Source organism: Sphaeramia orbicularis, unplaced genomic scaffold (assembly GCF_902148855.1).
Source record: "Sphaeramia orbicularis unplaced genomic scaffold, fSphaOr1.1, whole genome shotgun sequence".
Classification (NCBI taxonomy): Eukaryota; Metazoa; Chordata; class Actinopteri; order Kurtiformes; family Apogonidae; genus Sphaeramia; species Sphaeramia orbicularis.
In genome coordinates this window covers 242,970-265,509 of record NW_021941568.1, presented here as the reverse complement: position 1 = coordinate 265,509, position 22,540 = coordinate 242,970, and the positions used below count along the sequence as shown (strand labels likewise).

General features: G+C 45.6%; 1 protein-coding gene across 3 annotated transcripts in view; it reads left to right on the top strand.

Moving 5' to 3' along the window:
• LOC115416102 (rap guanine nucleotide exchange factor 1-like) overlaps window positions 1-19,907 on the top strand; it is a 34,538-nt gene extending 14,631 nt beyond the window's left edge. Inside the window, exons 6-23 of one of the 3 annotated variants that reach the window (XM_030129811.1) lie at window positions 161-263; window positions 2,052-2,115; window positions 2,480-2,602; window positions 2,698-2,963; window positions 3,012-3,356; window positions 3,679-3,698; window positions 3,902-4,052; window positions 4,123-4,201; window positions 4,633-4,717; window positions 5,607-5,693; window positions 11,516-11,704; window positions 13,077-13,161; window positions 14,148-14,242; window positions 17,763-17,841; window positions 18,017-18,118; window positions 18,213-18,310; window positions 19,000-19,140; window positions 19,551-19,907. In XM_030129811.1, coding sequence (XP_029985671.1) covers window positions 161-263; window positions 2,052-2,115; window positions 2,480-2,602; window positions 2,698-2,963; window positions 3,012-3,356; window positions 3,679-3,698; window positions 3,902-4,052; window positions 4,123-4,201; window positions 4,633-4,717; window positions 5,607-5,693; window positions 11,516-11,704; window positions 13,077-13,161; window positions 14,148-14,242; window positions 17,763-17,841; window positions 18,017-18,118; window positions 18,213-18,310; window positions 19,000-19,140; window positions 19,551-19,686 — 2,248 coding nt within the window. In that variant the 3' untranslated portion in view covers window positions 19,687-19,907. Of the gene's footprint in view, window positions 1-160; window positions 264-2,051; window positions 2,116-2,479; window positions 2,603-2,697; window positions 3,357-3,678; window positions 3,699-3,901; window positions 4,053-4,122; window positions 4,202-4,632; window positions 4,718-5,606; window positions 5,694-11,515; window positions 11,705-13,076; window positions 13,162-14,147; window positions 14,243-17,762; window positions 17,842-18,016; window positions 18,119-18,212; window positions 18,321-18,407; window positions 18,676-18,999; window positions 19,141-19,550 lie in introns of those variants that run through there. The other 2 variants (XM_030129810.1, XM_030129812.1) reach the window with 2 other exon arrangements.
• Window positions 19,908-22,540: the final 2,633 nt, after the last annotated feature.

Sequence of the window (22,540 nt, the reverse complement as noted above, 5' to 3'; positions counted from 1 at the left end):
GATGGACGGTTTGGTAGTTTTGTTTATCCAAAAAAACGTCACCCCTGTGTGTGTGTGTGTGTACTGTAGGTGATTATATCAATTACATTCATTAGATTCAGTTAATAACAATGCCAAACTAAATCCTGTTTTTCTTTTGCATGTGTGTGTTTGTCCTCAGTCCTCCGGCTCTGCCCCCAAAGAAGCGCCACTCCTTAATCCCTGCCCCCTGCAGGGTTGCTATAGTAGCACCAATGATACGAGAGCCTGAAGTTGATAGACAGGTAACCACGTGTGTCTGTGTGTGAGAACAGGGAATGGGACGGATGCCATGGTTACTATGACGACAGGGGCCAGAGATGCCACTGTTACTATGACGACAGGGGCCGGAGACGCTACTGTTACTATGACGACGGGCCGGAGACGCTACTGTTACTATGACGACGGGCCGGAGACGCTACTGTTACTGTTACTATGACGACAGGGGCCGGAGACGCTACTGTTACTATGACGACAGGGGTCGGAGATGCTACTGTTACTATGACGACGGGCCGGAGATGCTACTGTTACTGTTACTATGACGACAGGGGCCGGAGACGCTACTGTTACTATGACGACAGGGGCCGGAGACACTACTGTTACTATGACGACGGGCCGGAGACGCTATTGTTACTGTTACTATGACGACAGGGGCCGGAGACGCTACTGTTACTGTTACTATGACAACAGGGGCCTGAGAAACTACCGTTACTGTTACTATGACGACAGGGGCCGGAGACGCTACTGTTACTGTTACTATGACAACAGGGGCCTGAGAAACTACCGTTACTGTTACTATGACAACAGGGGCCGGAGACGGTACTGTTACTGTTACTATGATGACAGGGGCCGGAGACGCTACTGTTACTGTTACTATGACAACAGGGGCCAGAGACGCTACTGTTACTATGACGACAGGGGCCGGAGACTCTACTGTTACTGTTACTATGACGACAGGGGCCGGAGACGCTACTGTTACTGTTACTATGACAACAGGGGCCTGAGAAACTACCGTTACTGTTACTATGACGACAGGGGTCGGAGATGCTACTGTTACTATGACGACGGGCCGGAGATGCTACTGTTACTGTTACTATGACGACAGGGGCCGGAGACGCTACTGTTACTATGACGACAGGGGCCGGAGACGCTACTGTTACTATGACGACGGGCCGGAGACGCTATTGTTACTGTTACTATGACGACAGGGGCCGGAGACGCTACTGTTACTGTTACTATGACAACAGGGGCCTGAGAAACTACCGTTACTGTTACTATGACGACAGGGGCCGGAGACGCTACTGTTACTGTTACTATGACAACAGGGGCCTGAGAAACTACCGTTACTGTTACTATGACAACAGGGGCCGGAGACGGTACTGTTACTGTTACTATGATGACAGGGGCCGGAGACGCTACTGTTACTGTTACTATGACAACAGGGGCCAGAGACGCTACTGTTACTATGACGACAGGGGCCGGAGACTCTACTGTTACTGTTACTATGACGACAGGGGCCGGAGACGCTAGTTACTGTTACTATGACGACAGGGGCCGGAGACGCTACTGTTACTGTTACTATGACAACAGGGGCCGGAGACGCTATGGTTACTATGATGACACAGGTCACAGATGCTACTGTTACTATGACGACATAGGTCACAGATGCTACTGTTACTATGACGACACAGGTCACAGATGCTACTGTTGCTATGACAACACAGGTCACAGTTGCTGCTGTTGCTATGACGACACAGGTCACAGATGCTGCTGTTGCTATGACAACACGGGTCACAGATGCTCCATTCCATCCATTGAATGTTTTGTTTAGTTGATATTTACTGTTTTCATTCCAGTTTGGCTTCACACTTAAAGACAGAGACAAACTATGATGATAAGGATGTGATCAGTTGGAGGGAGGAGCAGAAAACACAGATGTATTCAAACACATCATGGAACAGATGTTTACGTTGATTCAGGATCGAACTGAGTCTGATTTAAATTCAATCAACTCTGGTTTTATTTTGAAACAGGAAGTTGATGAAGAGTCACTGAAAAGATTTTCATCTTCATCAACAGAATCCAGCGCACAATATGGTAACACAAACACACACAAATACACATACACAAATACACACAAACACACACAGGCCTGTGTTTATCATCAGCAAGGAAGGGCTGATGTCACTTCCTGTGTGTCTGCAGAAACAGGAAGTAGTGTTTGGTGACTGCTGCCTCCTGGTGGACACACACACACACACACACACACACACACTAAACACAGGATTTATACACAGAAGAGGGAGGAGATGGAATGTTATTGTACTGCTACTACTACTACTAATACTACTACTAGTACTATTACTATTATTGCTAGTACTATTACTACTAGTACTTTTAGTACTAGTATTATTAGTACTCCTTCTCTTACCTTCAGTGTGTTTTTTTTTTTTTTTTTCAGAGGAGGATCCAGATTATGATTTCCTGCGTACAGACCTGTCCTTCTCGGAGCCCCTCCCCCCTCTGCTTCCCCACCCCTTGGCCCCGCCCACTCTGCCAGAGAAGAGACATTGTAGCACTGTAGGTCAGTACCACCTGGACCACCTGGACCCCCTCTGAACCACCTGGACCACCTGACCCTCCTGATCCTAACCTGGCCTTTCTCCTCTCTCTCCACAGGAATATCCAGTCCTCATGCCCCGCCTTCTTTTGAGTTTGAGCCCATCTGTCCACTCCCAGACCCCACCCCCAGTGCTGAGTACCCTGCGTCCCCCAGTCAGAGCCCGCCACCCCTCCCACAGAAGCGTAAACACATCCATCAGTACATGCTGGTCCTGCCCTCCTCCTACAGTTCAGAGTCCACCGCCCACTTCTACCAGCGACCTCCCACCTTCCAGCGCTCCAGCAGCCGCCAGCACCAGGTAGACCTGACCTACCAGCACCAGGTGGACATGACCAACCAGCACCAGGTGGACCTGACCTACCAGCACCAGGTGGACATGACCAACCAGCACCAGGTGGACCTGACCTACCAGCACCAGGTGGACATGACCAACCAGCACCAGGTGGACCTGACCTACCAGCACCAGGTGGACCTGACCAACCAGCACCAGGTGGACATGACCAACCAGCACCAGGTGGACCTGACCTACCAGCACCAGGTGGACCTGACCAACCAGCACCAGGTGGACCTGACCAACCAGCACCAGGTGGACCTGACCAACCAGCACCAGGTGGACCTGACCAACCAGCTGACACACATGCACCTGGACTGGGACTCTGCCCACTCACTGGGACTGCCTCCTGCTCCTGCTCTACCACCAAAGAAGAGGCTCCAGGTACGACAACAACAACAACACGACTCCATGGAACGAAAAATAATACATGGTTCATTTAGTGTGGAAAGAAAGAAATAAAGACAGAGAAGAAAACAACAGGAAGAAAGAAAGAAAGAACACCATGACTCCATGAAACACAAATAATATAAGGTTCATTTAGTACAGAAAGAAAAGAAAGAAAGAAAGAAAGAAAGAAAGGAAGAAAAATGAAAGAAAGGAAGAAAGAAAAAAAATAAAAGAAAGGAAGAAAGAAAAAAGAGAAAAATAAAAGAAAGGAAGACAGAAAGTTTACGTTGTTTTAACTGTTTGACCTCATTTACAGGAGGAAGATCCAACAAAGAGGTATGACACACACAAATACACACACACATACATATACATTCGCAGACGCACAAATACACACACACATACACACATATACACACACACTAACACACACACAGATGGTATTTGATACCATTGGTCAGTGAGCATTATGGGCATTAGCATTAGCATTGTTAGCTCCAGCAGAATGACTGTCTGAAGCCCATCTACTGACTGTGCAGTTCAAAGAGTCACCAACAGGAGGGGTCAAAGGGCAGCAGGAAAGGGGAGGAGCAAGGGGAGGAGCAGGAGGAGGAGCTGGAGGAGGAGCAGGAGGAGGTGTTACTGACAGAGCGGCAGCAGATCCTCCTCAGACTGACCCTGAAGACAGAGGTACGGCTCCGACCTTTGACCTCTGAAGTGCATAAGGTTGATGAAGTCTGACCTTTGACCCCCGTCTCAGGAGGAGGAGGGGCCGGACGTGAAGGCAGCGTCTCCGGACATCCTATTGGTCTACGCCACAGAGATGGACAGCAGCACAGGTGAGACCGTGGGCGGGGTTACCTGGACAGGTGATGGACCGGACCCATGTAGACTAGACAGGACTGGACCAGACCAGATCCATGTAGACCAGACCGGACCCATGTGGACTGGACCGGAACCATGTAGATCAGACCAGAACCATGTAGACCGGACTGGACTGGACCAGACCCGACCAGATTGGATCCATGTAGACCAGACCGGACTGGACCAGACTGGACTGGACCAGACCGGACTGGACCAGACCGGACTGGACCAGACCGGATCCATGTAGACCTGACCAGAGTCTTCTTTCTGGGCTGAACTGATGTTTTGTGTTTCTGTGTGTGTTTTTTCTGTGTGTGTGTGTGTGTGTGTTTCTCTGTGTGTGTTTTTTGTGTGTGTATGTTTTCTGTGTGTGTGTTTGTGTGTGTGTGTGTGTGTGTGTGTGTAGAACAGGAGGAGTTCCGGGAGGCCTTCCTCTTCACCTACAGAAGCTTCATCAGCACCAGTGATGTCATCAAAAAACTCCGCCTCAGATATCCTTGGAGACCACAGAGGGGGCGGAGCCTCTGATGTGATGCTTTCAAAGACATGAAAGTGTGTGTTTGTGCAGACAAGGGTTTAGTGTGAAACAGAAACCCAGACCACTTTGATGTGGTCCTAAATCTGACCCAGACCACTTTGATGTGGTCCTAAATCTGACCCAGACCACTTTGATATGTGGTCCTAAATCTGACCCGGACCACTTTCATATGCTGTCCTAAATCGGACCCGGACCACTTTTATATGTGGTCCTAAATCAGATCCGGACCACTTTTATATGTGGTCCTAAATTGGACCCGGACCACTTTCATACACGGTCCTAAATCTGACCTGGACCGCTGTCATACGCGGTCCTAAATCTGACCCAGACCGCAGTCATACGTGGTCCTAAATCTGACCCAGACCGCAGTCATACGCGGTCCTAAATCTGACCCGGACCGCTTTCATACGCGGTCCTAAATCTGATCTGGACCACTTTCATACGTGGTCCTAAACCTGACCTGAACCACTGTCATATGTGATCCTAAATCTGACCTGAACCACTGTCATATGCGGTCCTAAGTCTGACCCGGACCACTTTCATATGTGGTCCTAAATCTGACCCAGATCTGATATTTTCCAATCTCTTTCAGGACCATGTGGGTGACTTCAGGGTTACATTCAGTTCAGATTCCTAACTGATAGAAGTCGCATTTAATGTAAAATATGAACCAACAGAAAAAAGTTCCATTTGACCCAAACTGGGCATTCAAACCTTCAGTGGGCGGAGCCTCAGACCCCAGTCCAGGATTTGAACCCAAACGGACCGACCGTCACTGGGTCTGAGCTGTGGTTCTGATCCGGTTCTCTGAGCCCAGACTGTGGATCTTTAACCACACCCACATACAGTCACCTGCAGAGAGATCCTGCCCACCTGAAGGCCGCCATGAACACCTTCCACCTGCTGGTGCGAGTGGTGGACGAGCTGAGGTGAGAACCAGATATAGAACCAGGAAGTAATCTGGACCCAAACAGAACTAGGAAATAGACTGGACCAAATACACACAAAACCAGGAAATAGTCTGGACCTGACCCAAACAGAACCAGGAAATAGACTGGACCAGATACACACAGAACCAGGAAATAGTCTGGACCTGACCCAAACAGAAACAGGAAATAGTCTGGACCCAAACAGATGTTTATGTTTATGCATTTGGCAGACGCTTTTTTCCAAAGCGACTTACAGGGAAAACCAATTAAATCACTCAATCAATCAAATTTTATTTATATAGCGCCAGATCGCAACAAAAAAGTTCTCTCATGACACTGTATATATAGAGTTGGTCCAAACCAGACTCTAAGCCAATTTACAGAAACCAACAGAATCCTCCAGGAGTAAACACTAGTGATGGAGACAGTGGAAGGAAACAGGACCTTTAACAGCAGAAACCTGGAGCAGAACCAGACTGAGGAGGAGGGACGAGTGACAGGACCAGCTGGGGTTAAAGAGAGAGAGTAAAGAAAGAGAAAAAGAGAGAGAGATAGAGATAGAGACTAGGGGAGAGGGGGAGAAGGGGGGAGTAGGGGGAGACACATGGAGGCGGTTGAGGATAGGTGAGTGATGATGATGAAGGCAGGAGAGAGGCAGGACCACCGCAGCAGGTCCAGAGATAATCCTGGGAAAATCTGTGATAATTCTGGGAAGAACTTTATTAAAATATTTAAAATGGGATGTTTGAAAGTGCCAGGACAGGAGGTGCTCCTGGAAGAGCTGGGTCTGCAGGAGCTTCTTGAAGATGGGCAGGGACGCCTCTGTTCTCATAGCACTTGGTAGAGCGTTCCACCAACGTGGAACGACCCATGAAAAGAGACTGGATTGTCTTGTACAAGGTCTGGGGACCACCAGACTACGTTCCCCAGACGAGCGGAGTGGTCGTGGGGCGACATAAGCTTTTATTAGTGCACCTAAGTAGACAGGAGCAGACCCACTGAGGATTTTGTAGGCTAGGATTAAGGATTTGAATTTGATGTGGGCAGCTATGGGTAGACCAGTGGAACTCAATGAGTAAGGGGGTGACATGTGCCCTTTTAGGGTGAGTAAGGGGGTGACATGTGCCCTTTTAGGTGAGTAAGGGGGTGACATGTGCCCTTTTAGGATGAGTAAGGGGGTGACATGTGCCCTTTTAGGGTGAGTAAGGGGGTGACATGTGCCCTTTTAGGGTGAGTAAGGGGGTGACATGTGCCCTGTTAGGGTGAGTAAGGGGGTGACGTGCCCTTTTAGGGTGAGTAAGGGGGTGACATGTGCCCTTTTAGGGTGAGTAAGGGGGTGACATGTGCCCTGTTAGGGTGAGTAAGGGGGTGACATGTGCCCTTTTAGGCTGATTGAAGACCAGATGCGCTGCTGCATTCTGGACCATCTGTAGTGGTTTGACAACACAAGCTGGGAGGCCCGTTAGAAGAGCATTGCAGTAGTCAAGACGGGAGATAACCATAGTCTGCACCAGGAGCTGGGTGGAGATAACCATAGTCTGCACCAGGAGCTGGGTGGAGATAACCATAGTCTGCACCAGGAGCTGGGTGGAGATAACCATAGTCTGCACCAGGAGCTGGGTGGAGATAACCACAGTCTGCACCAGGAGCTGGGTGGAGATAACCACAGTCTGCACCAGGAGCTGGGTGGAGATAACCACAGTCTGCACCAGGAGCTGGGTGGCCTGCTGGGTTAGGTATGGCCTGATCTTTCTTAGGTTGAACAGAGTGAAACGGCATGATCGGGTGACAGAGGCAACGTGATCTGTGAAGGTCAACTGATTATTGATCATGACTCCCAAGGTTCGTGTTACATTGGTAGGAGCCAGAGGTATGGAGTCAGTACTGATGGAGATGTCCTGCTGTATGGTTGGCTTAGCTGGGAAGAGCAGCAGTTCAGTTTTGGACAGGTTCAGCTGAAGGTGATGGGCTTTCATCCATGCAGATCTGTCAGAGAGACAATCTGAGATCCGCACTGAGACTGTGGAGTCATCAGGTGGGAATGACAGATAGAGCTGGGTATCATCAGCATAGCAGTGATATGAGAAGCCGTGTGAGTGGATGATCTGACCGAGTGAGGTGGTGTATATGGCAAAAAGGAGGGGGCCCAACACAGAGCCTTGGGGGACCCCCGTGGTGAGGCGGTGAACTGCTGATGTGTGCCCTAGCCAGGACACACTGAAGGACCGACCAGTGAGGTAAGATTGAAACCAGGAGTGGGCGTGGCCTGTGATGCCCATGTTCCAGAGTATGGATAACAGGATATCATGATTGACAGTGTCAAATGCTGCTGATAAGTCCAGTAGAATGAGTACTGAAGACTTGGCTGCTGCTCTAGCCTCTTTCAGGGCTTCTGTCACAGACAACAGAGCCGTTTCAGTGGAGTGGCCGATTTTGAAGCCAGATTGGTTGATGTCAAGGAGGTTATTTTGGGAGAGGAATTCTGTGACCTGTTTGAAGACCGCCCTTTCGATGGTCTTAGAAAGGTATGGGAGGAGTGAGACTGGTGGATAATTCTCCACTTGAGTGGGGGTGAGGGAAGGTTTTTTGAGTAGTGGTGTTACCTGCGCTTGTTTAAATACTGTAGGAAATGTTCCTGAAGTCAGTGAAGCATTCATCACATGTGTGATTGGTGCTGTGATAGTAGGGGCAACAGACTGTAAGAGGTTGGATGGAATAGGGTCCAACAGGCATGTGGTAGGACGGCTAGAGGAAAGGAGTTTAGACACCTCGTTCTCTGTGAGGGGAGTAAATGAGGGGAATGACGCAGTTGGGCTTTTATCAGTTGAGTTAGTAGTAGCCATAGTCAGGGGAGAAGAAGCAGTGTGTGATGATGATGATGATGTTGAAGAAGGAGGCGTGCAGTCTATGGGTGGATCAGTGAACTGACTGCTGATAGTAGACACTTTATTTGTGAAAAATGAAGCAAAATTGTCTGCTGTCAGATTAGTAGTGGGCGGTGGAGGTGGAGGGTTGAGTAGTGTTTTAAAGGTTGAGAATAGTTTCTTGGTGTCAGTGGCAGAATGAATTTTGTTATTATAGTAAGCCTTCTTCGCAGCATTGACACTGGATGAGAAGGATACCAATAGTGACTGGAATGTGATCAGGTCAGAAGAGCTTTTTGTTTTGTGCCATTTTCTCTCTGCGGCTCTGAGGTTGGTACGCAGCGACCGGAGGTTATCATTGAGCCATGGGTGGGACTGGGAGGATCGAGCGGGTCTAGTAGATAGAGGGCACAGATTATCCAGACAGGAGCTAAGTGTAGAGCACAGAGACTCAGTGGCATCATTAACCTCTAAGGAGGAAAAAGTGCTGGGGGGAGGGAGAGCGGAGGCTACGACAGTGGAGAAGTGGGTGGGGGACAAATTGCGGAGGCTGCGGCGGAAAGAGACCATGGGGGAGGGAGCAGAGTGTTTTTCAGGGAGAGACACACTGAACTGAATGAAACAGTGGTCAGACAGGTGTACAGGTGTGACTGTGAGGGCATCTGTGATGCAGTTTCGGGTGAAAATGAGGTCGAGCTCTTTACCAGCTTTGTGGGTTGGAGGACTGCAAACCCGCTGTAGCTCAAAAGAGAGTATTAGTGACATGAAATCTGAGAAGCTGGGATTGTCTAAGTGGATGTTCATGTCACCGAGGACTAGCATGGGGCAGTCATGCTCTGGGATGGAGGAAAGCAGAGTGTCAAGCTCATCAGGAAAATCACCCAGTTGCCCTGGTGGACGATAAATGACAATTATGTAAAGTTTGACTGGTGCTGTCACTAGGATGGCATGGAATTCAAAGGAGTTGTATTTGACTGAAGGTAGGAGTTGATTGTGTTTCCATTTGTTGGAAATTAACAGATCCACGCCACCTCCTCGTCCAGACGGACCAGAGGTGTGAGAGAATGTGTGGCTGATAGAAAGTGCGGCTGGGGTTGCATTGTTTTCAGGCGTAATCCAGGTTTCAGTGAGAGCCAGGATGTCCAGTGTGTGATGGTTGGCATAGGCAGCAATAAAATCTGCTTTGTTCACTGCAGATTGGCAATTCCATAACCCTACAGAGAAGGACGCACCAATGACTGTGGTGTATATTAATGGGCGGAGATTGGTGATATTACGATGCCTTTTAGCAGTGTGAAACCCCATACGTGAACCGAAAATAACAGGAATGGGATGGTGACCAGTAGAGAGATGGTTCCTCAGAGGTGAGCTGGTGTGAGTGAGGGGTGTAGCTGTCATTAGTGAGGGGCTGGGAGAGGAGGAGAGATCAGCTGGGGTGGTATTCAGTCTGACTACAGACTGTACAGGAGACTCTGAACGTGGTGATGTTTGATGTGACCAGCAGGGGGAGCAGGTGACTGCAGCAGAAGACGGGGAGCGTAGTCACATAGGTGTGGGTGTGGTTTTAGTCAGGACCGCGTGCTGAATGTTTTGAGCCAAGACCCTGCTGCCCAGTCAGATCCAGGAAATAGTCTGGACCTGAGCCAAACAGATCCAGGAAATAGTCTGGACCTGAGCCAAACAGAACCAGGAAATAGTCTGGACCTGACTGAACAGAACCAGGAAATAGTCTGGACCTGACCCAAACAGAACCAGGAAATAGTCTGGACCTGACCCAAATAGAACCAGGAAATAGTCTGGACCTGACCCGAACAGAACCAGGAAATAGTCTGGTGTTACGCCCCGGCCTAGGGGTTTACCAGAGCCAACATAATGTGCTCAATTTTGTCCCCTCCCAGCTCCCAAGCACACACGTCAGTTGAAAACTAAAGTTTACAATGTTTATTAGAATTATTTTTTTCAAAACAACTAAGGAAGGATTAGGGGAGGGAGTGGCTAAGACAACAAACAAAATATCTTCTGTCAAGTTTAAACTAACTTACCTACTCAAAATAAATGCAAGAAATAAAATACAGAAAACTAACCTAACTTCCTAACCAAAAAACAGGACAAAACGGGAAAACAAAAGAGCCGACCTCCCCTACCTGAAAAAGGTTCAATTTACAACCAAAAACTATTTACAACTATATACAATCAAATGGTTACACGAGCACACGAAGACTGACGGTCACACACGCGAACACAGGGTTGGAAGCTGGCAGGAGGCCAGAGAGAGCGGGGATGGAAGCTCCAGGGCCATTTTTAAAGGGGCCGGGCAATCTTGTTCCACCAATCTGCTTCCTGCAACAAACAGACACAAAAGGGGCACAGCACACCTACAGGACGGGGGAGAACACACACACACTAAACAGAAAACACATACATATACATATAAATAGACAAATTATGACCCAGGGTCATAACACTGGACCAGACACGAACAGAACCAGGAAATAGTCTGGACCTGACCCAAATAGAACCAGGAAATAGTCTGGACCAGACCCAAACAGAACTAGGAAATAGTCTGGACCTGATACATGTAGAACCAGGAAATAGTCTGGACCTAACATGAACAGAACCAGGAAATGTTTGGACTGAAACACAGGTCCATGTTCACCACTATGTCTGCTGTTGTTTACTTTAAACCACTGAGTCTGGTTTGGAGACTTTCAGGTGGAAACGTACACCACAAAGATTCCCAGAAATTTTTTTTTTCTGGAGGTGTTGGTAGAACCGGGTGATTTGGAAGCGGGTCCGTTCTGTCTTCATCTGCATCATTTGTTGTTTGTTGTATCGTGTCTTCTGGTTGGTGCTTTGTGACGTGGCCCCACCCTCCTGACCTCTGATTTCAGTGTTTCCGTGTGTGTGTGTGTGTGTGTGTGTGTGTGTGTGTGTGTGTGTGTGTGTGTGTGTGTGTAGTTCGACAGAGCTGGACTGTGATTTGCTGCTGCTGCTGACTGACCTGGTGTCCCACCTCCTGATTGGTGGAGAGCTGGCCCTGGCCCACCTGCTGCGCTCCAACATCCTGTCCAAGATGGAGGGCAGGTGGAAGCTGATTGGCTCTCCGCAGTCTCTCCGCCCCCTGGCCGCTAGGGGCGTAGCTGCCAGGTAACCTGTCAGCCCTGACCGCTGACCTTTAGGCCGTCTGTCCACTAGGGATGGGAATTGAGAACCGGTTCTTTTTTGAGAACTGGATCCCAGTAGCTAGATTCCTTGGAATCATTTGCCTGCCTGCTTATCGATTCTGCTTATCGATTCTGCCTTTGTTGTACACGCACGATGACATCATGCGTATGCTGTGTTGTTTTGGTCAGAACAAAGACAACATGGTGTTGAGGCAGAAACAGTCTAAACAGACCACACCAGGTCCAAACAGACCACACCAGGTCTAAACAGATCACACCAGGTCCAAACAGACCACACCAGGTCTAAACAGATCACACCAGGTCCAAACAGACCACACCAGGTCTAAACAGATCACACCAGGTCTAAACAGACCACACCAGGTCTAAACAGACCACACCAGGTCTAAACAGATCACACCAGGTCTAAACAGACCACACCAGGTCTAAACAGATCACACCAGGTCTAAACAGATCACACCAGGTCTAAACAGACCACACCAGGTCTAAACAGATCACACCAGGTCTAAACAGATCACACCAGGTCTAAACAGACCACACCAGGTCTAAACAGATCACACCAGGTCTAAACAGATCACACCAGGTCTAAACAGATCACACCAGGTCTAAACAGACCACACCAGGTCTAAACAGATCACACCAGGTCTAAACAGACCACAGCAGGTCTAAACAGACCACACCAGGTCTAAACAGACCACAGCAGGTCCAGCTGAACTCTGTCAAAGCTTCCATTTCTTCTAAAGGTGGAATCCCTCCAGTCTGTTCAATCATTTGTCCACATGTGATTCATTTACAGGAATGTCACATATTTGATTCTCTACTTGGCGGCGCTTGTGAATATCGCAGCAGAGTGAACACTGGACCCAGTTCCGGTTCCGGTGTGGGAAACAAACGTACCTAAATACAAGTTTCTGAAGGAAGGGGAAAGGAAATGAGGTGCACAACAACGGGAGCCGAGTCGAACCAGTTCCAAATGGAGCAATAGAGGAATTAGTAAAGTGTCTGTAGTTTCACTTTCACTGCCCCCCCCCCCCCCCGAACCTGGCCCGGCATCATCTGTTCTTATTATTTGTACATATTGTATATGTTCTATTTTTTGTGCAGATGGAAATATAACAGACAGTTAATGCAAACACACCTGTTTGTACTCTTTTATTCCCTCACCCAATGAGAATCGATAAGAGAATCGGATCAATAAGCAAAATCGATAATGGAATTGTAATCATTAAATTCGTAATGATTCCCATCCCTACCATCCACTGTGTTTGTCCACACTCACACCTGACCTCTGTCCTCTCTCCTCTGACCTCTGACCTTTGACCTCTGTCCTCTCTCAGACCTGGGACTCTACTGGACTTCAGGAGTCAGGACTTGGCAGAACAGCTGACGCTCCTGGACTCAGAACTGTTCTACAAGATCGAGGTGAAGTTCTAAAACCTGTCTGTCTGTCTGTCTGTCTGTCTGTCTGTCTGTCTGTCTGTCTCTGTCTGTCTGTCACCTGTCTCTGTCTGTCTGTCTGTCTCTGTCTGTCTGTCTGTCACCTGTCTCTGTCTGTCTGTCTGTCTCTGTCTGTCTGTCTGTCACCTGTCTCTGTCTGTCTGTCTGTCTCTGTCTGTCTGTCTGTCACCTGTCTCTGTCTGTCTGTCTGTCTCTGTCTGTCTGTCACCTGTCTCTGTCTGTCTGTCTGTCTCTGTCTGTCTGTCACCTGTCTCTGTCTGTCTGTCTGTCACCTGTCTGTCTGTCTGTCTGTCTGTCTGTCTCTGTCTGTCTGTCTGTCTGTCTCTGTCTGTCTGTCACCTGTCTCTGTCTGTCTGTCTCTGTCTGTCTGTCTGTCTCTGTCTGTCTGTCTGTCACCTGTCTGTCTGTCACCTGTCTCTGTCTGTCTGTCTGTCTGTCTCTGTCTGTCTGTCACCTGTCTCTGTCTGTCTGTCTGTCTGTCTCTGTCTGTCTGTCTGTCTGTCACCTGTCTGTCTGTCACCTGTCTCTGTCTGTCTGTCTGTCTGTCTCTGTCTGTCTGTCACCTGTCTGTCTGTCTGTCTGTCTTTCACCTGTCTGTCTGTCTCTCACCTGTCTGTCTGTCTGTCACATGTCTGTCTGTCTCTGTCTGTCTGTCACCTGTCTCTGTCTGTCACCTGTCTGTCTGTCTGTCTGTCTGTCTCTGTCTGTCTGTCTGTCACCTGTCTGTCTGTCTCTCAGCTGTCTGTCTCTCACCTGTCTGTCTTTCACCTGTCTGTCTGTCTGTCTTTCACCTGTCTGTCTGTCACCTGTCTGTCTGTCTGTCACCTTTCTGTCTGTCTGTCTGTCTGTCTGTCTGTCACCTGTTTGTCTGTCTGTCTTTCACCTGTCTGTCTGTCTGTCTTTCACCTGTCTGTCTGTCTCTCACCTGTCTGTCTCTCACCTGTCTCCAGCTCCCAGAGGTGCTCATGTGGTCTAAGGAGCAGAATGAGGAGCAGAGTCCAAACCTGACCAACTTCACTGAACACTTCAACAGTGTCTCCTTCTGGTGAGTGTCCATGAGGCGTTCAGGGACTGCACATGGATGGGACAGAACACACACTAGAGCATGAGCCATTCAGGGACCGTACATGAACGGGACACAACGCACACTAGAGCATGAGGCGTTCAGGGACCATGCATGAATGGGACAAAACACACTGGAGCATGAGGCGTTCAGGGACCGCACATGAATGGGACAGAATACAAATTAGAGCATGAGGCATTCGGGGACCGCACATGAACGGGGCACAACGCACACTAGAGCATGAGGCGTTCAGGGACCATGCATGAACGGGACAAAACACACTAGAGCATGAGGTGTTCTAGGACCGTACATGGATGGGACAGAATACACACTAGAGCAGCCGTTCTGTTTTTTCAGTCTTTTTTTTTCCCTTCAGTCTGTTTGTTTGTTTGTTAGTTTTTCCCTTCAGTCTGTTTGTTTTTCCTTCAGTCTGTTTGTTTGTTTTTTCTTCAGTCTGTTTGTTTGTTAGTTTTTCCTTCAGTCTGTCTGTTTGTTTTTCCTTCAGTCTGTTTGTTTGTTAGTTTTTCCTTCAGTCTGTCTGTTTTTCCTTCAGTCTGTTTGTTTGTTAGTTTTTCCTTCAGTCTGTTTGTTTGTTAGTTTTTCCTTCAGTCTGTCTGTTTTTCCTTCAGTCTGTTTGTTTGTTAGTTTTTCCTTCAGTCTGTTTGTTTGTTTTTCCTTCAGTCTGTTTGTTTGTTAGTTTTTCCTTCAGTCTGTCTGTTTGTTTTTCCTTCAGTCTGTCTGTTTGTTAGTTGTTCCTTCAGTCTGTCTGTTTGTTTTTCCTTCAGTCTGTCTGTTTGTTAGTTGTTCCTTCAGTCTGTCTGTTTGTTTTTCCTTCAGTCTGTCTGTTTGTTTGTTTTTCCTTCAGTCTGTTTGTTTGTTAGTTTTTTCTTCAGTCTGTTTGTTTGTTTTTCCTTCAGTCTGTCTGTTTGTTTGTTTTTCCTTCTGTCTGTTTGTTTGTTAGTTTTTTCTTCAGTCTGTTTGTTAGTTTTTCCTTCAGTCTGTTTGTTTGTTAGTTTTTCCTTCAGTCTGTTTGTTTGTTAGTTTTTTCTTCAGTCTGTTTGTTTGTTTGTTTTTCCTTCAGTCTGTCTGTTTGTTTGTTAGTTTTTTCTTCAGTCTGTTTGTTTGTTTTTCCTTCAGTCTGTTTGTTTGTTAGTTTTTCCTTCAGTCTGTTTGTTTGTTAGTTTTTCCTTCAGTCTGTTTGTTTGTTTTTCCTTCCGTCTGTTTGTTTGTTAGTTTTTCCTTCAGTCTGTTTGTTTGTTAGTTTTTCCTTCAGTCTGTTTGTTTGTTAGTTTTTCCTTCAGTCTGTCTGTTTGTTTTTCCTTCAGTCTGTTTGTTTGTTAGTTTTTCCTTCAGTCTGTTTGTTAGTTTTTCCTTCAGTCTGTTTGTTTGTTAGTTTTTCCTTCAGTCTGTCTGTTTTTCCTTCAGTCTGTTTGTTTGTTAGTTTTTCCTTCAGTCTGTTTGTTTGTTAGTTTTTCCTTCAGTCTGTCTGTTTGTTTGTTTTTCCTTCAGTCTGTTTGTTTGTTAGTTTTTCCTTCAGTCTGTTTGTTTGTTAGTTTTTCCTTCAGTCTGTTTGTTTGTTAGTTTTTCCTTCAGTCTGTCTGTTTTTCCTTCAATCGGTTTGTTTGTTAGTTTTTCCTTCAGTCTGTTTGTTTGTTAGTTTTTCCTTCAGTCTGTTTGTTTGTTAGTTTTTCCTTCAGTCTGTTTGTTTGTTAGTTTTTCCTTCAGTCTGTCTGTTTTTCCTTCAGTCTGTTTGTTTGTTAGTTTTTCCTTCAGTCTGTTTGTTTGTTAGTTTTTCCTTCAGTCTGTTTGTTTGTTAGTTTTTCCTTCAGTCTGTCTGTTTGTTTGTTTTTCCTTCAGTCTGTTTGTTTGTTAGTTTTTCCTTCAGTCTGTTTGTTTGTTAGTTTTTCCTTCAGTCTGTTTGTTTGTTAGTTTTTCCTTCAGTCTGTCTGTTTGTTTTTCCTTCAGTCTGTTTGTTTGTTAGTTTTTCCTTCAGTCTGTTTGTTAGTTTTTCCTTCAGTCTGTTTGTTTGTTAGTTTTTCCTTCAGTCTGTTTGTTTGTTAGTTTTTCCTTCAGTCTGTTTGTTAGTTTTTCCTTCAGTCTGTCTGTTTTTCCTTCAGTCTGTTTGTTTGTTAGTTTTTCCTTCAGTCTGTCTGTTTTTCCTTCAGTCTGTTTGTTTGTTAGTTTTTCCTTCAGTCTGTTTGTTTGTTAGTTTTTCCTTCAGTCTGTCTGTTTTTCCTTCAGTCTGTTTGTTTGTTAGTTTTTCCTTCAGTCTGTTTGTTTGTTAGTTTTTCCTTCAGTCTGTCTGTTTTTCCTTCAGTCTGTTTGTTTGTTAGTTTTTCCTTCAGTCTGTTTGTTTGTTAGTTTTTCCTTCAGTCTGTCTGTTTGTTTGTTTTTCCTTCAGTCTGTTTGTTTGTTAGTTTTTCCTTCAGTCTGTTTGTTTGTTAGTTTTTCCTTCAGTCTGTTTGTTTGTTAGTTTTTCCTTCAGTCTGTCTGTTTTTCCTTCAGTCTGTTTGTTTGTTAGTTTTTCCTTCAGTCTGTCTGTTTGTTTGTTTTTCCTTCAGTCTGTTTGTTTGTTAGTTTTTCCTTCAGTCTGTTTGTTTGTTAGTTTTTCCTTCAGTCTGTTTGTTTGTTAGTTTTCCTTCAGTCTGTTTGTTTGTTAGTTTTTCCTTCAGTCTGTTTGTTTGTTAGTTTTTCCTTCAGTCTGTCTGTTTTCCTTCAGTCTGTTTGTTTGTTAGTTTTTCCTTCAGTCTGTTTGTTTGTTAGTTTTTCCTTCAGTCTGTCTGTTTGTTGTTTTTCCTTCAGTCTGTTTGTTTGTTAGTTTTTCCTTCAGTCTGTTTGTTTGTTAGTTTTTCCTTCAGTCTGTTTGTTTGTTAGTTTTTCCTTCAGTCTGTCTGTTTTTTTTTTCAGTCTGTTTGTTTGTTAGTTTTTCCTTCAGTCTGTCTGTTTGTTAGTTTTTCCTTCAGTCTGTTTGTTTGTTAGTTTTTCCTTCAGTCTGTTTGTTTGTTAGTTTTTCCTTCAGTCTGTTTGTTTGTTAGTTTTTCCTTCAGTCTGTTTGTTTGTTAGTTTTTCCTTCAGTCTGTTTGTTTGTCAGTTTTTCCTTCAGTCTGTCTGTTTGTTTGTTTTTCCTTCAGTCTGTTTGTTTGTTAGTTTTTCCTTCAGTCTGTTTGTTTGTTAGTTTTTCCTTCAGTCTGTCTGTTTGTTTGTTTTTCCTTCAGTCTGTTTGTTTGTTAGTTTTTCCTTCAGTCTGTTTGTTTGTTAGTTTTTCCTTCAGTCTGTTTGTTTGTTAGTTTTTCCTTCAGTCTGTTTACTTTGGTCCCTTTCTTTCCTGTTCTGGTCGTTTTTCATTTGTTTTGATCCTTATGTTTTCACGTCTTTGTCTTTTTTTTTAAACATTTTTATTCATTTTGTTCATTATTCATCTGTGGATCTGATCACATTAAACATTAAACTCTTCTTCCATGTTTACTTTTTTCCTCTTTCTTTTGCATGTGTCTGTTTTCAGGGTGCGTTCAGTCATCATCCTTCAGGACAAACCTCAGGACAGAGAGAAACTTCTGCTCAAGTTCCTGAAAGTCATGAAGGTAAACATGAGGACGGGGACACGGTGGGGACATGACAGGGACGTGACGGGGACACGACGGGGACACCATACAGCTGTGACGACGGAGAGTGTGTTTAATATGTTCACCTGGACACCAGAGGTTAAAGTGTGTTTCATATCCTCACCTGGTCCTTCCTGTCTTGTGTGTGTTTCAGCACCTGCGGAAGCTGAATAACTTTAACTCATACCTGTCCATCCTGTCGGCGCTGGACTCCGCCCCTTTGCGTCGTCTAGACTGGCAGAAAAACACGTCTGAGGTAGAACACGGACGCAGAACCGCCCCAGCATGTCCACCCTGGACCAGGTGGACCAGGTTCAGTTCTGTTGGTCACAGTCTGTGTTCGGTTTCAGGCGCTGGAGGAGTTCAGCTCTTTGATTGACAGCTCATCGTCCTTCAGAGCCTACAGAGCAGCTCTGGCCGAGGTGGAGCCGCCCTGCATCCCATACCTGTAAGTCCACATGGGCCAGACCTGTAAGTCCACATGGGCCAGACCTGTAAGTCCACATGGGCCAGGGGGGCCAGGTGGTCCAGACCTGTAAGTCCACATGGGCCAGACCTGTAAGTCCACATGGGCCAGACCTGTAAGTCCACATGGGCCAGGGGGGCCAGGTGGTCCAGACCTGTAAGTCCACATGGGCCAGGGGGGCCAGGTGGTCCAGACCTGTAAGTCCACATGGGCCAGACCTGTAGGTCCAGGTGGTCCATATCTGTAGGTCCAAATGTTCCAGTAGGTAGGTTAGTATTTACCCCACCTCCACCTGTTCTTGTACCTGTACCTGTACCTGCTCCTGTACCTGCTCCTGTACCCATACCTGTACCCGTACCTGTACCCGTACCTGCTCCTGTACCCATACCTGTACCTGCTCCTGTACCCGTTCCTGTACCTGTACCCGTACCCGTTCCTGTACCCGTACCTGCTCCTGTACCCATACCTGTACCCGTTCCTGTACCTGTACCTGCTCCTGTACCCGTTCCTGTACCTGTACCCGTACCCGTTCCTGTACCTGTACCTGTACCTGCTCCTGTACCCATACCTGTACCCGTTCCTGTACCCGTACCTGTACCCGTACCCGTTCCTGTACCCGTTCCTGTACCCGTCTGCTGAACTCGGTGTGTCCCTTTGTGTCTTGTGTCCAGTGGTCTGATCCTTCAGGACTTGACCTTTGTCCACTTGGGGAATCCAGACACACTGACCACAGCTCAGGGTTCAAAGGTCAACTTTTCGAAGCGCATGCAGCAGTTTAACATCCTGGACACCCTGAGGAGCTACCAGCAAGTGTCAGTCACACAACAACAGCAACAATAACAACAACAACCACATCAACAACAACAACCAGTCAGATTAGACGACAACTACAACCATACAGATCAGACAACTACAACCATACAGATCAGACAACTACAACCATACAACCATACAGATCAGACAACTACAACCATACAGATCAGACAACTACAACCATACAACCATACAGATCAGACAACTACAACCATACAGATCAGACAACTACAACCATACAGATCAGACAACTACAACCATACAGATCAGACAACTACAACCACACAGATCAGACAACTACAACCATACAGATCAGACAACAACTACTTTATAACTTTTCTATTTCTTGCATCATTCAAATCCATGTGGTTGCGGTCCTGTCTAATTCCTGCTCTCCCTCTCTCTGCAGTCATTACTCTCTGCAGCCTAATGATGACATCATTTCCTTTTTCAACGACTTCAGCGACCACCTGGCGGAGGAGGCATTATGGGAACTCTCCCTTAGGCTCCGCCCAAGGAATGTCCCACGAGCCAATCAGAGATGACCATTAAACCAAGCCAGTAACTGCGGTAACCCGATGCTAACAAGCAGATGGACGAAGCTGGTGCTAACCTGATGCAAACTAATGGCAGAGCGATGCTAAGGCTGTTAGCCATCCAGTGCTAACCTGGACTGTTGTGTGATCTGGTTGATCTAGTTCTATGTTTTTTGTTCTCTGGTCAATTCAGTTCAGTCTGTCATCTGAAATAAACTGGACTCACTGTGCCTTTGATCAGTTTACTGAGAATGACCATTCAGGACCTGGACCTTTGACCTTTGACCTGGACCTTTGACTGAAAATAAATACACTTACCATCATCCATGATTACACTGGTGAATGTCTGTGCCCCACCAGAGAGCAATAAAGAGTTCTTCAAATCTGTATTTGATATCATAGCGCTGGGAGCAGAGGGCATATGTGTATGTGGGGGATGGACTACGACATGGATACAACTAGTTTCAAGAAAAACAAGAAGTCTGTCACAAAACTAGTGAAAAATACATGGAAGGACACGGGCTTTTTTAAGGTGTGGACAGACCTGCATCCACTGCCGAGGGATTTTAGTCACTGCTCAGAAACACAGTCCATTTACTCCAGAATTGACTATTTTTTTTATGCAAAAAGAAGATGGAGATAAAATAAAAGAAGGTAGAATTGGAGCAGCAGACATATCTGATCATAGTGCCATCGACTTGAAGATACGTTTGAAATGTAGAAGGAGAGATACAATGTGGAGACTGAATGTGGGGATTTTAAACAAGAAGTCAGTCATTGAACAAATTAGGGTAGCTGTTAAGACGTACTTGGAGGAGAACAATGATGGGAAACAGACCCAGCTGTATTGTGGGATGCTTTAAAAGCAGTTCTATGTGCAAAATTGATTGCAATTACAAGTAATCTCAAAACAGAAAAAAATCAAACAATATAAAAACCATATTGCAGAACAGACTCAATTGGAACAGAAACATAAAGGCAAAAGAAGAGTTGACCCAAAAATCAAACAATGATTGAACGAGATAAAAAAGGAAATGAACAGTCTGCTTCAACATGAAGCTGAAACAAAAACAAGATGTTTAAAACAAAGCTTTTATGAATCAGGCCCCAAAGCAATGAAACTGTTGGCAAGACGTGTACAGAGACAACAGGCGGAAAAAACAGGAAACAAACTACACCACCCCAAAACAAACCAACCTAAATATGAACCAAAAGAAACGGAAAATATTTAGAGACTTTTACACAGATCTGTACTCAGCCATCTCCCTTAAATCAAACTGATATCCAGACTTTTCTCAACTCCCTTGATCTACCTTCAACAGGCACAACACAGAATGACACAGTAACAGCAGAGATGACAACTGATGACATTCACAAAGTAACGGCAAAATAAAGTCAAATAAGACACCTGGCAGTGATGGAGTTCCTTCTGAATGGTAAAAGAAGTTTGGTGAAGAACTGATTCCATTACTCCACACTACTTAGAATTGGATTATGACTAAAGATAACCCCCCCACCCCACCCCACCCCACCCCCGGACAGAAGCAGTTATTACAGTGATCCCTAAACCACTAAAACATAAGGAGTATTGCCAAAATTCTAGACCTATATCAGTATTAATGTTGATTACAAAGTATACACTTCAGTTCTATCAAACAGACTCCAAACATTTAGACCAGATCTGATCGATGAAGACCAACGTGGATTTGTGAGGAACAGACAAACACACGATAATATTAGAAGAACGCTGCATATTATGCACAAAATACAGAAAGACAACATACCAGCGGCTTTAATCAGCTTAGACGCTGAAAAGGCGTTTGATAGGGTTAACTGGGAAGTTTTATATTTAGTGCTGGAAAAATTTGGATTTAATGTTAAATCAATTCAGTGCTTCAGGTCGACATATAACAAACCCACAGCTAGAGTAAAAATCAGTGGTTCTCTGTCAGAAAGATTCATTTTGGAAAGAGGAACCAGACAAGGGTGCTGTCTCAGCCCGACACTATTTGCTCTAGACATTGAGCCGTTAGCTCAGATGATTAGACCAGACTCTGCGATAGAGGGGATTGAAATTAATAAACAAAAACATGTAATAAGCCTGTTTGCAGATGATATCATGATTTATATAAAAACCCAATAGATTCATTTGTACACCTTACACAAATACTGGAAAGATTGGGTCTGTACTCAGGTTACAAAGTAACTATACTTCAAACTCAGATCCTCAGGTTTAACTGCTCACCAACTCAAGAATTAAGGGAATGGTAAATAAAATGGGAGGTCAAATCAATCCAATATTTGGGCATAAATATAAGTAAAGCCCTTTCCAAATTATATAGAAGTAATCATGAACAAGTTAACAGAATTATAAGGGAAGATACTGAAAGATGGTTCACATTCCCATTGGGATTAAATGACAGGATGAATGTCGTACAAATGAACATCTTACCACGTCTGTTATATATATTCTATTCTCTGCCTATAAATGTTTCAAAAGCCCAGTTTCTAAAATGGGATAAATGCACATGAAGATTCATATGAGAAGGTAAACGACCAAGGATACGCTACGACACATTACAGTTACCTAAAAACAAAGGAGCTCTGTCACTTCCAGATGTGAACTATTATTTTCATGCTGTGTCATTTGACTTACTGTTGTGATAAGGGATGTGTTCTCAGTGGAAAGATATTGAAGTTTCAACATTCAAATATTCAGTTCAGACAAACATTGGAGAAACAGACTCCAGTTTACATTAAACAGAAGTGTAATCTCAGCCCAGTGACTTCCTTCACACTGGATGTACAGTACTCCACAGTGAAACAACTACAAACAGGAAAGGAAACTGGAGTTAAAATGGAT